The 17660-nt window shown below is 34.9% G+C and overlaps 2 protein-coding genes across 3 annotated transcripts in view; one reads left to right on the top strand and one right to left on the bottom strand.

Moving 5' to 3' along the window:
• The window catches only part of PPP4R3B (protein phosphatase 4 regulatory subunit 3B), a 53557-nt gene extending 38323 nt beyond the window's left edge, over nucleotides 1–15234 (top strand). Inside the window, exons 12-16 of one of the 2 annotated variants that reach the window (XM_069583275.1) lie at nucleotides 2222–2391; nucleotides 4291–4430; nucleotides 4813–4997; nucleotides 6498–6700; nucleotides 12703–15234. In XM_069583275.1, coding sequence (XP_069439376.1) covers nucleotides 2222–2391; nucleotides 4291–4430; nucleotides 4813–4997; nucleotides 6498–6700; nucleotides 12703–12798 — 794 coding nt within the window. In that variant the 3' untranslated portion in view covers nucleotides 12799–15234. The remainder of the gene's footprint in view (nucleotides 1–2221; nucleotides 2392–4290; nucleotides 4431–4812; nucleotides 4998–6497; nucleotides 6701–12702) is intronic. The other variant, XM_069583276.1, reaches the window with a different exon arrangement.
• A 1179-nt stretch (nucleotides 15235–16413) lies between these two features.
• CFAP36 (cilia and flagella associated protein 36) overlaps nucleotides 16414–17660 on the bottom strand; it is a 30552-nt gene continuing 29305 nt past the window's right edge. The window contains exons 8-10 of the mRNA XM_069583291.1: nucleotides 17393–17532; nucleotides 17053–17202; nucleotides 16414–16582 (exon numbers count right to left, since the gene is read on the bottom strand). Coding sequence (XP_069439392.1) covers nucleotides 16481–16582; nucleotides 17053–17202; nucleotides 17393–17532 — 392 coding nt within the window. The 3' untranslated portion in view covers nucleotides 16414–16480. The remainder of the gene's footprint in view (nucleotides 16583–17052; nucleotides 17203–17392; nucleotides 17533–17660) is intronic.

Raw genomic sequence — 17660 nt, forward strand, 5'->3', positions numbered from 1 at the left:
ATGGTAGTCCACCAGGCTTCTCTATTCATGGGATTTTCCAGGCAAAAATACTAGAAGGAGTTGCCATTTCCTTCTCCAGGAAATCTTTCCAACCCAGGGATTGAACCCATGTCTCCTGCCTTGCAGGAAGATCCTTTACCATCTGAGCCACCAGGGAAGTCCCCTAGCTTTTCTCTGGATGGATAACCAATTGTACTAATACCTTATTAAATAAATTATATTTTCCTTACTGAATTAAAATACTTTCGAAATACTTTCGATACATAAGAAGTTACCGTATACATTTGTCTTATGTCTGAATCATCTGTCCTTTTATTTCACAAGATAAAATGAATGAGAATGTTTATTTTGTCATTATAGTATCTCTGGTATAAAGTTTAATATCTGCCTAGCACGTCTGTTTTCTTTTTCATAATTTTCTTGATTCTTAGACATTTGTTCTTCCACAGCAACATAAAAATAACTTTATCCAGTTCATCCTGATTAGATTTAAATTAAACCTTTATATTTTGAAAGAATTGATGTTCTCATGCTAAATTTTCCTGTATGGCTTTCTATAAATAGTCCCTTCTGAAATGACTGCTTATTGGTCCTATTTAAATGGATAACCAGTCCATTCTAAAGATCAGCCCTGGGTGTTCTTTGGAAGGAATGATGCTAAAGCTGAAACTCCAGTACTCTGGCCACCTCATGCGAAGAGTTGACTCATTGGAACAGACTCTGATGCTGGGAGGGATTGGGGGCAGGAGGAGAAGGGGACAACAGAGGATGAGATGGCTGGATGGCATCACCGACTTGATGGACGTGAGTTTGAGTGAACTCCTGGAGTTGGTGATGGACAGGGAGGGTTGCAAAGAGTCAGACACGACTGAGCAACTGAGCTGAACTGAACTGATCATAACTGAATGAATATCCAGTATTGAAATGTTTATATTCCTTTAAGATTTCAATTATTATAAACATGCTGTTTTAACTATAGCTTTGTGTGCATGTTCATTCACCAGCAACATATGAAATTGCCTATTTTCTTAGGTCTTTGCCAGTACTTCAATCTTTTTAATCCTGAATAAACTAGTTCTTACCCTACTATAAAAAAGAGGTGATGTTTTAAGTCTAACACTTTTGTCCACACCTGTTTCAAGTGTTACAGTGATCACACATTCATACCTTATATGTCCTATTTCTGTTTTATTTTCAGATAATATTTAGAACCTCTTTCGATAGACACAACTTCTTCTTTTAGTAACTTCCATCTGTGAACAAGGGTTTGTAATGAGACTAAGAAAATCAGAAGCTTTGTGTTTTAAAGGATGTGGCTTAGTGGTATCTATAGAATAAATTAAGCTACCTAGGAGAGAGGTTATAAGTTAAAAGATAAACATTAAAAATAAGGGATTAAAATTAGTTTGTGTTTCATCAAAGTTTTAGTAATATTGCTAAATTTGTTTAGCTTTATTTAACCAGGGAAAAGACTAGTTAAAGGGAAATTTTCATTTCAGTATTCTAAAATGTGAAGAGCCAAATTATACTGCTTGCTTATTACTCTGTCACTCTTTTACAAATACAGTCTGATCTGCCATAGTACATGTTTACCAAAGGTTAAACAGGTTATTATAATCTGGAGGTAGTGTTGTTTCACAGATGATTTTCCCAAGGCAAAGAAAACTGGAATAGCCTTCACCAGAAAAGTAAAGCAACCCCTTAGCTCTCCTGTATACAGGTAACAGGAGCACTTTCGGCTGTATTTTCAGAAAATTTAAAAGAAGCACCTACTTCAAAAGCTTCCCCCACCCCCTTCTCCCCGCTGTCCCCCAAAGAGTTAAGGAAGTCTTGGCTCTTGGTAGGTTGCACCATTCTTGTCCCTTTCCTAATGACAGCCCCTGCTGATTCTAAGCTGTCTTCACTATATTGTCTCATGTCCACCAGCACTGCTCTAAGTAGTGCCAGCATTTGTATTGTGCGGGTTTTGTGTATTTTCTAATCTCTCTGCCTTGTAGCTCTCTGCCTACCAGTTGTTGGAATTTTGTTAGCTCCCTATGTAAGTTTTCCAAGTTCTGAGTGGTCTTTCCTTAATTCTGTTTTTCTCAAAACCCAGTTATTCTTAATGCAGTTTTGCTTTTTACTTTAGATGAACATATATGTTTCTTTATGTAGAAATTCCTGTACAATAATTAATATTAGTAAGATTATCCACTTACTCGCTTTATCTTTTTTTAATTAGGTGCTCTTCGTTTTATGAGGCGAATAATTGGCCTTAAAGATGAATTTTACAATCGTTACATCACCAAGGGAAATCTTTTTGAGCCAGTTGTAAATGCTCTTCTGGATAATGGAACTCGGTACAATCTATTGAATTCAGCTGTTATTGAGTTATTTGAATTTATAAGAGTGGTAAGTTTATATTAAAAGATTCTTAGTAAAAATATATGTTTAGTGATGTTAATATTTTACATTGTGAAATTCATCATAGTATTTTAAATCATGTTTATATTCTCAGTTCCTTTTTTTTTATTATTTTTTTGCTAAATGACTCGGGATATTTAGCATATGTGGACGTTTCACTCTGACATGCCATTCATATGATCTCTGTGATCTGTTGTAAGGGTAGTGATAAAAATGAATAGAAAAGTTGAAAATAATTCCCTTGGTAGACATTGATACAAGATGCATAAAAGGAAGGATGTTATGATGGAATTTAAAGTTGAAGAGACTGTTAGGTGAACTATTCCAACTGCCTTATTTTATTGATGAGGGCTTGAGACACCCAAAGTGATTAGCTGACCTATTCAAATGCATTCTTTTGTTTAGGAGCACAGTCAGGGCTTGAAGATACGGTGCAGCTCAGTCTCAGGCAACGAGATAATTGTCGTAAAAGATCTAGAGAAAGCTCTGTGTGAATAGCAGGGATAAGATGAAAACTGAAGAACTGGTACAGTAAATTTACCCTGTCCCACACACTGAAATGATTCTACTAGCGGACATGGCCACATGATCAGAAAGAACTTGAAAAAAGAAAATCAAAGCTAGAAATTACTTTTATTTCTTTCAAGTCAAATTTGAACTGATGACACACTATTCTCATGTCAACATTATTTGGCAGATTTTCTTAGAGTAGTCATTTGCTATGAGTATAGTTTGCAAAAAGGATGAAGAAGATAGAAGTACTAGCCTTAGAAAAAAGGGAAAATAGTTAATTAGCTCACCTACTTTCTGAACCCAGGTTCACAGTGCACTGTTCTGTGAATTAGAAATTAATTTTTATATTTTTTCCCTTTAAAATTTTTGTTGAGATACAGATCAAGTGAAGTGTAGGGTTCATAACGCCATCCCTATTCCTATGATTGATTTTGTTTTTCTGAAAATAATTTTGAGTGGTTGATAGATAAACTTTGAATCCCAAGACTTAGCTTTTTTTTCCTTTCAATATATAACAACCATTTTACCTTGGGTTCTAATTTTTCTCCTTTGCATATTTTTTGATTGACATATTCAGGGGAACTAGTTTAAAGACTTAAAAATCCTAAAAGTCCAGATTACGGTTTATTTTTAAAGAAACAATATGTATACTTTAGTCCTAGATCACAACCTGTTTTTAATAATGAGCCTGCTTTTCACCATGGATCTGCATTGATCGCTTAAAATCATTCATTAAGAATTTAGAATTTATTACTGTTGGTCTAGAGAACTGGAAATACACAGGAGGAAGTCAGGTTGTTTTATCAGCTATGTGTATGTGATATAGTTGGAGGAATCTGTTTATTTTTTAGTAAGACTATCTTGCTTTGATAGGTAAACAAGGAGTCATTAATATCTTTCAGTGTTTTTTGAAAATATAATTTCAAAATCTGCCTTCTATCTAGGTGTGCACTCTTGATCAGGCCATCTAGTCTCTTATAGCCTCAATTTTCCCTGTTTGTAAAATAGGGATAATAAAGCCCATTTCATAGAATTGTTATGAGAGTCAAGTGAAATTATATGTGAAAGTGCTTATTTTAAGTTGTAAAGTACTATTATGTAAATAGAAAAAATAAATAGGTGATATAAAGTAAATACATTTATGTTTCAAATGTTCTGTATAGTCTCCCAGAAGGGCTTCAGGGAATTGCTTCCTTTTTTTCCCAAGTTTTCTTTGGAGTCCTGGCTCATGTATAAAGAAACTAGGACGTTTATTTTTGGAAGGTGATTTGAAAAACCTTTTTTTCGATCAGCTTTGGAACTATAAAAAAAATTTTTTTAAGTTTTTCTTCTAGCAAGTATTGTATTTGAAATATAAATTTTGTGCTTATACAGGAAGATATCAAGTCTCTTACTGCACATATAGTTGAAAACTTTTATAAAGCACTTGAATCGATTGAATATGTTCAGACATTCAAAGGATTGAAGACTAAATATGAGCAAGAAAAAGACAGACAAAATCAGAAACTGAACAGGTATTTTTTAAGTATATTACATTTATAATCTATAAAATTATGTCCAAAGCCATATGTAGTTTGATCTTACATACGAAATTTACCCAGGAATTTCCTTTCTATCATTAGAACATACAGGGTTGTATAGGAGGGTAGGCTGTTCTCCCTGTCTGAATCCTTTATGTAAAAAATTACTGTTCCATATCTTAACTCAAGATAAATTTTTAGGTTAGTGTACAGACATCCTTGGAGTGTTCTCTGGTTACATATTCTTTCACAACTGGTTATAAGTTATACTCAGTTAAAATTATTTCATCTCCTGTTGGTTATACGTATTTATTCTCATTTAAACTGGTCAGGAATTTTAAGTCGTTACTCAATACCTGTGATATATTTCTTACAGTGTACCATCTATATTACGTAGTAACAGATTTCGCAGAGATGCAAAGGCGTTGGAAGAGGATGAAGAAATGTGGTTTAATGAAGATGATGAGGAGGAAGGAAAAACAGTTGTTGCACCAGTGGAAAAATCTAAGGCAGAAGATGATTTTCCAGATAGTTATGAAAAATTCATGGAGACTAAAAAAGGTATTAAAGTGTTGAATTTTTGATTAGCTCATTCTCTTATTCAATATAGAAATTATATAGTTGCTTGTGAGGTTGTGATCCCAGTTTATAAAGCATGAAAGGCATGAATTTTATGCTAAATAAAAACCTTTTAAATAAAATTATCGTTTTTTAAAATCTGATTTTTCAAAACATTTCTTATGTTGAAAATATTTTTCTTGAAACTTGCTCTTTTGTGATGCTCTTCATTTGCTATTTAGAAATTGCATTGTCTGTTTATACTTTGCCTTCTGTGAACAGTTATGGCTTTATGTTTATACTGAAGTCTCCAATAATGATAGAGATCATAGAGATCCAAAGAAACTTTCCAGTGCACTCTGTCATTTACAGCTGAGGAAACTTAAGCTTAAAGAGAGAAGTACTTTACTCTTTGAAATTTTTTAATTGTTAGTAAAACATTCATAAAGATAAAATGTCGAGAAGAAAAGTATTATTTCCTGTCTTTCAAATATGCTTAACTTGTCTGTAAAACTAAGATCTTACTAGTGTTTTTCAAAAGAAGCAATCACTTTTAATTCTGTGACATGAGAAATTACCACTATTAGTACCTTACTGCATATATCATTTAAATGTTTCAAAAAATTTATATCTTGAAGGGCAAAAGCACTTCCTAGGCTTTATGTAAGTTTGTGATTTTCAATGTTAGATTTTTATTAAGGCATTTCTCAGGAGTTAGTGTTTCATTAATTTCTTACTACATTTTCCTTGAAACTCTTCTTACTAGCCTCACTCATTTTCTTCTCACTGCTAGGTTCTGTTTACTTCAGCCTAGGGGAGCAAATAACCTGTGAAAATGTCCTAAGAAACAGGTCCCTTTTGGTAGCCAAATTCTTTTTTTACTCATTACACCCACTGCCCTGACTACTGTCAAGAGAGGCAGTGAGGCAACACCTGAAGCACTGCATAAGAATCATATGTAAAAATAGTAGCAGCCGGATGTTAAAAGGTAGTAGACACCCTTGTCAGAAAGGAAACAGATAAAGGAACCTGAAATATTCAGAAAATAAATAAGCATGATCATAATCATTCTCTTGAGGCGTTTTTGACTTGTGAGAGAGATTATTAGGTTTTCATGAGTATGGAAGTGTAGATTCAGTGAGTGGACACTTTAGAGAGACAATGAAAAAAGAGAGAGAGAGAGACAGCAAGTGAGACCTTGGAAGGGTCCTAGATAGAGCAATGGAGAATTCTAGGGTAGGGGAGACCTTGGAAGGGTCCTAGATAGAGCAATGGAGAATTCTAGGGTAGGGTGGCTAATCAGTCACCTGATTCTTAAGGTCTTTTCTAACCCCGGGATTTCTAAGATGACAGCTGATAAAGACGTATCACTGTACTTACTCATCATGCTTTGCCCTCTTAGTTCTTACAAAAAAGCAAAAGAATTAAATTATTTGTTCTTTTCAGATGCTTTGACTTAGCAATATTTACCAACAAAGATTCAAATATTTATGTTTGCTTTAGCAAAGGAAAGTGAAGATAAGGAAAACCTTCCTAAAAGGACATCTTCTGGTGGCTTCAAATTTACTTTCTCCCACTCCACCAGTGCTGCTAATGGAACAAACAGTACAAACAGCAAATCTGTAGTGGCTCAGACACCACCAGCAAGTTCTAATGGATCCTCTTCCAAAACTACAAATTTGGCCACATCCGTAACAGCCACCAAGGTATGTGAAACTGCTCTACACACAAACAAACTTTGCTGTTTTCATCTGTAAAATTATTTTATGTTTCCTGAAGAAAAATTGGATAATAAAAATAATTTAAAAGAAGAAACAAAGTTGCACACATAGTCATAAGAAAATGACTGCTAACATCCAACTGCCTGCTCTTGTGGGGGGGGGGGGGGGGGGGTTATCCGACACAGTTACCGTCTTTGTATAAGCACAGTTTTGTATCCTGCTTTTATTTGTTACAAGAATTTTTCTGTTATTAAAACATTGTTGATGACTAGAATTTCATTTTATTTAGCTGTATCATAGTATTTGTAAGCATCCTCTCCCCCGACCAGTACTTTGGAGCACATAAGTCGATTCGGATATTTCACTGACTGCTGCTGCTCTTGCATTTTAAATTATTTTCTTGGATAGATGAGTAAAAATGTTTTCGAACATATTGTCAAATTCCTCTCCAGAAAGACTATACCAGTTAGTTACCATAAGCATTGTATGAGTGTGCTTGGCTCACTGCCGCTTTGGCGGTGTTATTATAATGATTTTTAATCTTTACTCATTCAGTAGCGGAAACAGTATTAATATATATCTCATTCCCCAGCTGTGTCTTTTGTAACTAGTAAAGTTGAATATTAGCCTTTTTGATTTGCTCTTCTGTTAATTGTCTCTTCATAGTCTTGCCTTTTTAAAATTGGTTTGTTATTTTAGTGAGTCTTTAAGAATATTACTAATAACCTTTTTATTATTCACAGAGCAAATGTATTTCCCAATGGTTACCTTTTTTATGTAAAATAGTTTAACTTGTATATAAAATGTTTTTATTTCCTTTACGTTATCATTATATGTAAAAATATCCTTTTCCCCAAAAAGGAGTGGCTTAAAAAGGCATAAGTATAGGACAACTTCAGTATAAGGGTAGAAGGACAAGAGAAGGCCATAGTCAAAAACGTAACTGAAGTCAAGCTCGTTTTAAACACAAAATACAAGTCTGAGTTTATTTTATTTATTTATTTTTTTAATGTAGAATCTTTCTTAAGATTTGTAGTAAGGTGGGTTCTTGACTAAATATCACAGAAATAGCATTTTCAGTGGGATTCTTCTGTTTAGTAAAACACAGTTTATGTTATGGAACAAGAATTTTTAAGTTTTCATTTTTTTGATAGGACAATTTAGTGTAATATTGTGACACTGTATTAAGAATATTATATTGTTTGGATTCAGATCTTTTTAGCTGGTTAATCTCTCCAGGCTTTAGTTTTCTCATTTTAAATAGGAATAAATCTGTACCTCCTTTATCAGTTTGTTGTGAAGATTAAATTATTTGATAAATGTAGAGTTTAGAACACTATTTGGCACAACTCAATATATACTAGCTTTTTTTTTTTTAAGTCTAATGCATGTACTTGCTTTTAAAAAGCAAATAGTATTAAAATTATGGGGGGAAAAACAGTCCTCTTTTCCTCTCCACAGAGAAAGCTTGGCTCTCTTCTGTTAATACCTGTTTCTTCTATTTCTAAACGGTGTGCTTATACTGCCATATTATTTTACCACTCCTTACCACATCCTCACCCTTACTATTCTCTGTATCACAATTTTTGGTTAAAACAATATTTGGTAATCTTAGAGCTATAACAGTGTACATATTTTTATTCATTGATTTTTTTCCTGCTCTTTTTTTCTATAGTGTATTTTGCTTTGTAACTTCCTTTTTTAAATAATTTAATTGCCACCATTTTTCCATTCATTGCAACAGTTATGTGCCTCTTACTCATTCTTTCAGTACCTCTCAAGTTAGTTTCCACATAGTCTCTTCCTTGGAGATGTCTCTCTTGAAGACTCCCATCTCATCCCAGCCTGAATTGCTTGCTCTCTAGACTTGCTGCACAACTGTTGTCTTAAGGCTGCTTCTGCCATCACCCTAATACTTCCTTTGCCTTTCTTTTTTTCTTACATTGACTGTTTCCTGGATGTCAAGTCTCTGTTCTCATTCTTGATTTTCCATTTCATTTTATTGGGGCATACCCTCTCTGTTTCCTGAGAAAAGGATTCCATGAGAGATGAAGTATAAGACCTGGCATGTAGGAAGATGTCATTATTGTATCCCCATACTTAATTGACAGTTTAACTGAATGTAGAAGGAACCAAATTAGAAATAATTTTCTTCCAAAAATTTGAAGATATTGCTGCCAAGAAATCCAGAGACATTCTTATTCCTAATTCTTTGTGTGTGAATTTAATTTGTCTTTCTTGGAAGCATTTGGGATTTTATCCCTGTATTCTGAAACTTAAAATTGAAATACTTTGGACTTTCTCAATTAAGTCATGACCTTTAGTTTTGGGACACTTTATATTCTTTTACTATAGCTTTCTGTTTGGATATTGTGCCTTGTTAATTTATCTGATAATATTCATAATTTTTCTCTCCATTTACTCATTTTTTTAAATGGTTCTGTTTGCTGGGTTGTCTCCCTGAGTTTTCAGTTTATTATCCTTCCAGATAATTTTTTATTTATGAACAAGCAAAATCAAGTGCAAGCACAAATGCTTATTTCACCCTTATGACACTAACGGCAGATTGCCAAATACATTTGATCTACACTTTTAGGGGGAACAGGTAGAAAAATAGCAATTGTTCTTAGAAAACAAATTAATTGTTCAGTCACTCAAGACTATCACAAAAATTTGATATTAAGCAAGATAGGAGCTCACAGAGTAAAGCACTAGTTATATTGGCTCTCAACCTTTTTTCAATAAACTGACCACATTTCTAAGTGAAGGCAAGTTCTTTATCACCAATGGTCCTTTAACCATTTTCACCATCTTTGTTTTTCAAGTGTCCAGAAAATTGATTCAGAGATAGATAAGTTCTTTTTTAGATTGTTTTCCATTATAGGTTATTACAAGAGATTGAATATACTCCCTGTGCTATACAGGAGGTCCTTGTTGGTTATGTTTCACATATAGTATTGTGTATATGTTAATCCCAAACTCCTCTAATTTATCCTCTCCCTCCTCCCTTTCCCCTTTGGTAATCATAATTTTATTTTCTATGTCTATGAGTCTGTCTCTGTTTTGTAAATAAGTTCATTTGTATCATTCTTTCTAGATTCCATGTATAAGCAATACCATGTTTGTTTTTCTGATTTCACTGCATATGATAATCTCTGCTACTGCTAAGTCACTTCAGTCGTGTCTGACTCTGTGCGACCCCATAGACAGCAGCCCACCAGGCTCCCCTGTCCCTGGGATTCTCCAGGCAAAAACACTGGAGTGGGTTGCCATTTCCTTCTCCAATACATGAAAGTGAAAAGTGAAAGTGAAGTTGCTCAGTCATGTCCGACTCTTCGCGACTCCATGGACTGTAGCCTACCAGGCTCCTCTGTCCATGGGATTTTCCAGGCGAGAGTACTGGAGTGGGGTGGGTCTATCCATGTTGCTGCAAATGGCATTACTTCATTCTTTTTTATAGCTGATTAATATTCCACTGTGTATGTATACCACGTCTTCTTTATCCAGTCATCCGTTGATGGATGCTTAGGTTGCTTCCATGTCTTGCCTATTGTAAATTGTGCTGAACATTGGGGTGCAGGGATCTTTTTGAATTATAGTTTTGTCAGAATATATGCCTAGGAGTGAGATTACTGTATCATATGGTAACTCTAGTTTTTTAAGGAACCCCTCCGTACAACATTGAGCATCTTTTCATGTGCTTGTTGGCCATCTGTATGTCTTCTTTGGACAAGCGTCTATTTAAATCTTCTGTGCAATTTTTAATAGGGTTCTTTTTTTATGTTGCCTTGAAAAATTTATTAATTTTGGATTTTAACCCCTTACTGGTCATACATATCATTTACAAATATTTTCTCCCATTCAATAAGTTGTCTTTTCATCTTTGCTTTGCAAAAGCTTTTAAGTTTAATTAGGTCCCATTTGTCTATTTTTGCTTTGTTTTAGGAAACTGATCCACAAAAATAATGTCATAGAATATTCTGCCTTTGTTTTTATCTAGGAGTTTTATAGTATTTGGCCTTACATTTAAGTCTTTAATCCATTTCGAGTTTATTTTTGTATATAGTATTAGTAAACATTCTGATTTCATTTAAAACATGTTTATGTAAAAAAGTTTATTTGTCCCTTTTCACCCTGGCACCTTACCCTACCTGCCCTTCACTGTGTCCGAAGTCCTGAAATGCAGAACCTTTCTGGCTCCTCCTCCTTGTGGTTGGTGGGCGAGCTGGAATCTCCTGGTGGGAGATCTCATGGTGGGGGTGGGCATGCAGTAGGGGAATGAATTATAGAATTGAGGACTCAGTTGTCTGTTTCACTGACTCGACCATTAACTATCTTCCTGCTTTCCCTAGTATTTTGGTACTCTGTCTACTCTTTTCTGGGATTGCTTCCTTCTCATTTCTGTGTTCTCCTGAAATACTTCTTTCTTGACTTTGTTCTCTATTAAAAATGAGTTGTTTTGCCTCTCTGATTTCTTTTTCCAAAAATGCCTTGACATCTTTCATCTGCTGTTTTCTCGATTCCTTTTTGGTCTTTGTTGATATATTGTCAGAAACAAAAAATTTTCAAGAGAGTATAATCCCTGGGAAAGCAATCCAACAAGGAATTTAATTTTGGTGATGTATCCGTACCATGGAATACTAGAGTTTAAAAGAATGATATAGAACTTTGTGAACTAACATTGAAAGCTGATATTTATTTTAAAACAACATTTATAGTTGTATATGAAAAGTCTGGAACCTATCAAATTCTTCACAGTATGCATCTGTGGATTTATAGTTCCTTTTACTTCCAATATTTATTTTGTATTTTTATTCTTTCTGTATGCTAAATATGATTTTTAAATGTATAATGAGTTTATGGTGTGTATATGTATAGATAAGAGATAAAATTGAAAAATTGTGTAGCTGAGTGTTTCAGACAGAATATTGATCTTACGCCAAAAATCATTGTTAACCTTTTGGAACTGAAATGTGTGTACCTTGTGATATATAGGATTAAAAGCAGAATTAAAACTTTGATTTGCTGTCATTCCTGTGACTGTCAGACTGGTGCCTTTTGTACTGTAATGATGTCTTCTCCCTCTTACCTCCACTCCTCCAACTAGAAACCAAATAACAAATGATGATGATTATGGTAATAGTAGCTGATATCAATTAGCAAATAGTAACTACATACCAAGCACTGTACCAAGGGCTTTATAAGTTAAATTTAGCCATACTGCTTCTTGCTTATCCTGTGTTATCAAGCTGAGAAAGCAGCAGAAAGATGCTCACTTATGTAAGTTTTATCTGGTTCACAGACTTTCTGATAGCTGTTTCTAGCTGCTCAGAGCCCTTTGTTGATTAATGTTGCAGTGCTTCAGTTATATTTTGGTATAGTGTTAATGCCAGATGCCTGGATAAGCTACTTAGGTTTGAAATATGACTTTATTTCTGTTGTATTTGCTTATCCAATAGAAATCCTAAGGGTTTAAACTAGATGTAGTATATAAATTTCATGGGGTTGGCTCATACTAATGCATACCTCAGGACATATAATTTTCTGGGTAAAGTATCCAGAGCTTTAATAGAATTTTCAAAGGGGTCCATTACTCATGAAAGGTCCAACGCCTGAAATACCGCATCCTTTTCTTTTGGCTAGAGAGAGCTAGCCCTCAATTTTTTAGTCATTAGTTTTTAGAAGCCATTTCATGTGTTTATTATGTCAGCCATTTTAAAGTATTTTTCAAAAGCAGAACAAAAACAATGATGTGTGTAGTGATGAAATACATGCATGCGGAACAGAGACTAAAAGGAGACTCCTTGTCACTGGCTGCCTGTCCTAAGTTGAGGGTAATTTAAGACTGCCAGCAATTGTACTAAGTAGTCATAATATCAAGCAGTTCCTTTATCAAACTCAGAAATAATCTGTTTCAGATATGTGATTAGTTTAGAAAAATGATTTTTTAGTTACATATGTTAAAATTTGTTTTTATTCTTCACTAGGGAAGTTTGGTTGGTTTAGTGGATTATCCAGATGATGAAGAGGAAGAGGAAGAGGAAGAAACATCTCCCAGGAAAAGACCTCGTCTTGGCTCATAAAATTTTTACTGGGGCCCCTCAACATGTGGTTGAACAAAAATGCTGCAACTGTTCAATGAGCTGAAAATCTGAATCAGAAAGCTTTCTCACTTGAACTTATAAGTATACAAGAAATAGCAAAAGACACTCAGTATATCAGCTAGGAGAGTTTAGTTCTGTTAAAAAAAAAAAAAACACACAAAAACAGGCTTCCCAGGAACTTGATTGCTTGCTAGTAATTAAGAGGTTTGCTCTTCAGGATGTCAAAAAAAAAAAAAAAAAAAGTAACCTGGGAGGTAGCTTCTCAGCAAGAAAACTCTCTGGTTTGGGGATGGTTTAGGGAAGGGGTAAAGTTGGTAAGATATTATTAATGCAGGGTTGCTCCAGGGGGGTTTCTGATCTAGAAACAATTCTAAAACTTCAGTTGCAAACCCAATAACATTACTTGTATGATGGTGCTGGCCATGTTGTTCTTTTAATCAGTTGCCTCTATGGAAAACATTCAACTATCATTAAAAAATGAAGTTAAGCTGTTGGGACCATTTCTTTGAAGATCTAACAGAAATTCAGCCCTATTGGTAGTTGGAGGGAAATACACCCTGTGTTACAGCACATGTTGAGTTTTCTCCATCAGGAAATTTGTGTGTATTTTGATGAAAACAAGCTGGATTAAAATGGACAGTTTTGTTACTATAACTTTAAAATCAGCACTTTTAGAGATAACAGATGCCAAGAATCAGTACAGTAGTATTCCAAAGTGATTTTCTCTAGAAACGGGAGTATATTGAACAGAATGTTTTCAATTGCCTACCAGTACAATCTTTTGTGGAAGATACTTTAAAGTCACTTTCTACTTCATTAGTAAAGTTTTCTCTGCAGACCTGCAGGCAAGTTTTTAAGGTGTAATTTATAAAGACTAACATACAAAGAATAGTGCTGAATTAAGTGGCATTTAATATCTACAGGCCATTTTGGTCCAAGAAGTTACTTCAGTGTCAGTCAGTATGCAGCACCTGAAGCTTTTCCATAAACAAGGGTGTAATATGAAAGCTGCTTTTTTTTTTTTTAAAGAATAAAAGCACATTCCATGTACGAAAATGAATTTAAAATAATAAACTGAGGCAAACAGTTAAGAGGTTTTATTTTTAGAACAGCGAGTTAACTAAATATTTTAATGTTAGTTTGCTCATCTGTGATCTGAGATCATGCTGAAGTGAGAAAAACATCCCCCAAACTATTAATACATTGGGGAAAAAAAAAAGACTAAAATTAGTCATTCCAGCTACAGTCTTCAGATCACCCTTGTAATGTGTTATGGGTCCATTTTTCCTGGAATAGCTTAAACTGAAGCAGTTTCCCCTGTTTTGGAGATTTTGTAGTTAATTTTAATTTTGGCTATTGTTTGGAGGATGGGCTGTTGTGTAGATATGAAGTACAGTTTTTCCATAAAACAGATGTTTATTTTGTATTAAAAATACCACTGTACTTGTTTTACACCATTTGTATACATGTGGTGATATTAATGCTGACCTGTAAAATTCAGGAATTAAAATGTGACCCTGTAATTCTATGGTTGTTGCTTTTGTTTGGTTTGTTGTAAGTATAAGTAAACTCCATTTTGAGTTATGTTCATTTTACAGTATTTTTTAAAAGCCAGTATGTTTTCCATAGATATTTATTATAGACCACTGTGTCATAACACCAATCTGAATGAAAGAATTCTAAACAAACAAAGGCCAACCTCACATTAAATATCGCTGATACTAAGAGAAGGTATGCCTTGAGTCCTAAAGTCCTAGCACCGAAGGATCATAGCATGGGGGCAGTAGCTCCTCTTTGATTAAAGGTGCATATAATGGAAACTCCACCTCATATCAGTCAAGTGACTCAGGATAAATCAGTCAAGTTACTACAGGAAAACATTTTCTTTCAAGCAAGTTTTATCAAGCCCGTTCCCTCTTCTTAGTTCTTGTTAAATTTCCTCTTAGAATCTAAGAAGCCCAGCCTTAAAACATTTCCCTTTCTACTCTTGACTCTTCCTGGTAAAGTAACTTTGAGTTCCAGCAGGAAGTTTTATCTTTATCTTAGGAAGTTTTTCTTTCTGAAGAACTGCCACAGGTGAAACATGTGAAGCATTATTATCATAGGAACCTTTTCTTATAGCATAATTGTGAATATTTTCTTGAATTACAGGAAAACACTTTCCATGGTACAGATGCTCAGCCACAGTGAAATGAGAGCAAGACTTAAAAATATCGCTTGAAAGAATAACTTAAGATGACATATGTTAGCTGCTGTCCTAAATGACTACCCTCAGGCAGATCGAGATTTTTTATCTTCACTCAGTGAAGCAAGCCAGAGCCCACATTTGTATGCCTGAGGTTCTCTTAAAATAGTTATCTGTAAACATGTATGCAATATAAAACCTATTTTTAATAAAAAGCTTCATGAAATAAATTTCTGTGTTTCAATCACTAGTTTTCCACTTGTCCATGTAAGCGATGAAAATGTGACAAATATAAAGTAAGGCTGGGTTTTCTCTGCATACTGAAGGTTGGAACTAAGGTAATTTTGGTATCCCGTTTTGGGTGGGTTTTGGGCGGGGCGGGGGGGATGCCTTTGGGCATGTGGGATCTTACTTAGTTCCCTGACTGGGGATGGGACCCACACCCCCTGTATTGGAAGCATGGAGTCTTTCCAGTGGACCACCAGGGAAGTGTTAGAATCCTTTTTTTAAAGCTTATAACTATAGACATAAGGAGATTAAATGGAATTATAAATTAAACCTTGGGAATAGCCTGTAACCAGAAAAGAAGGTGCTTATGGATGACACAAAACACAGTTTCTGAAAGGAAGGTTTCTCCTACTGTTTTGTGTTACCTTTTAGCAAATGGACTACACACCACCCCAGGATCACTTCAAACACAGAAGACTCTACACCCATGGCAGAATTCCCCAAGGAGGCTCAAGCGATTGTTCCTTTATCTGTTTTAATGTTGCTTTTCTAAAAAAGAGTAACTGAATATTTTGAACATCCCCCACATCTATTTTTGAAGTCCCATTTGCTCCTGCCTCAATGTAGGGTGCTAAATTCTGCCAGAGAACCACTATTGCATTACATTAATTACCCTATACCTGTTCACCCACACCTACTCTTAACTCACCCAATCACCACACTGCAACTACACATCTTTTTAAAATGGACATTTTGATCATGAAACCTCCCTGCTTTAAAATTTCTGTGACTTCCCACTACCATTATAAAATGTTTAAAACTCACATTCCCTACAGGCCTTGCAAATCAGTACCTCACCTATCTCCAGTTCATATGCTAACCTTCTCTTCTCACTGACTGCAGGATCCTGTTTATAACACTGCACTCTTCCCATCTAACACTGGCCACATGAAAGCAGGGACCCTGTCGATTTACTTGATCACTGTATCCCTAGCATGCAGCACAATGCTTATTATTAGCACAAACAAATAATGAATGAATGAATGCACTATCACTTAGCTTTCTATACCTTCTCTCCACAAGAGAATATTATTCAGAAATTTGTATTGAACTGGTCCACATAAGTAACCCACTGCCCTATACCTGAAGAGTTTAATAAAAGTAATCAGTTTATATACAGGTTCAGTTTAAGGATTAAATAATTTATTTTTAAGAAATTTTGAACTGCTTGCTAAATTGTTCTTAAATTTACTTATTAATAACTTCTTCTTTAAGTTTCTCTGCAAGCAATCTCCTCTTTAGTAATGTTTGCTTCTCCTCTGCTGTCATTTCTGGTTTCTCTGTCATTTCCTTAAAAAAAAAAAAAAAGAAAAATATTGGCTACAGTAGAAGATGGGTTCATTTGTCTAAAATTCCTAGCATACTGCCTTGAACAAATAGTAGAGCATTCAGTGAACTAAAGGAAAAAAAGCCACACATGGGCTGAGTTCCCTAAATTTCTTCTTTGTAAAAATCTCTTAGGGAAGCCTTTTAGAGGTAGTGGCTAGGGTACTGATGCTGTTCTATGATGAAGTATTTCAAAAGGCTTAGGTAAAACAGCTGACCCTTCAGTGTTCAAAGCAGGGCAAGTAAATCATGAAGTTGCTATAATTTCTACCTCACACAACCCTATCAACCCTTTCACTGCTGAGAAAAGACTTTTCTCAGTGTAGCAGTGCTACACTGTCAGGGAGACTATTATGAATGCATCTACAAGAGCGCACACACTGAGAATCCCACCCACAGATGTGCAAATTTTCATATACTAGAGCTGGCCATACCTCCACCTCCCCAGCAGGTTTTCCTTTCTGCTCCGAAGTTTGATTCTGCTTAGTTTTCATGTCCTTCCTCATGGATATCAACTTATCTCTCTTCTGTTTTAGATAGTGTTCCCGCTGGCGGAGCTCTTCTGTTCGAAGTGTTGATAAAGTCTGGGTCAAATGAGAGCAGGAACTGTTTAAATTCAAGACTGCATAATAAGTGGCACAGATACCCACTGACTGATCAAATTAGAAGCTTGTGTCCAAGACCATAACAAAAGCTGGGTGTCTATGGCCATTTACAGTGTTTCTAGTACTTTGTCATTTGCTCATAGTTCTTAAAAACTAATGTTTCACTTACTGCTATTGGTCCCTCCATGCTTGCATGTTCGAAGCCAGGAATCTTCAGGCCTTTTTGTGGGAGGGAAGAAGTTTCAGGCAACATTTCCAGCTTTCTTGTCAAAGGTTGGACTGATTGATTAGCAAAATGCACTTTAACTTCTGGCAGTAATTAGAGAGACCAATTAGAATATTATAAGAAATATTAAGTTATGCTAGATTTACCAAAATGAGCTAATGTTTATAATACTTGGGTTTTTTCTCTCATTCACTCACAAGCATTGGTTCAG

Source organism: Ovis canadensis, chromosome 3 (genome assembly GCF_042477335.2).
Source record: "Ovis canadensis isolate MfBH-ARS-UI-01 breed Bighorn chromosome 3, ARS-UI_OviCan_v2, whole genome shotgun sequence".
NCBI lineage: Eukaryota > Metazoa > Chordata > Mammalia > Artiodactyla > Bovidae > Ovis > Ovis canadensis.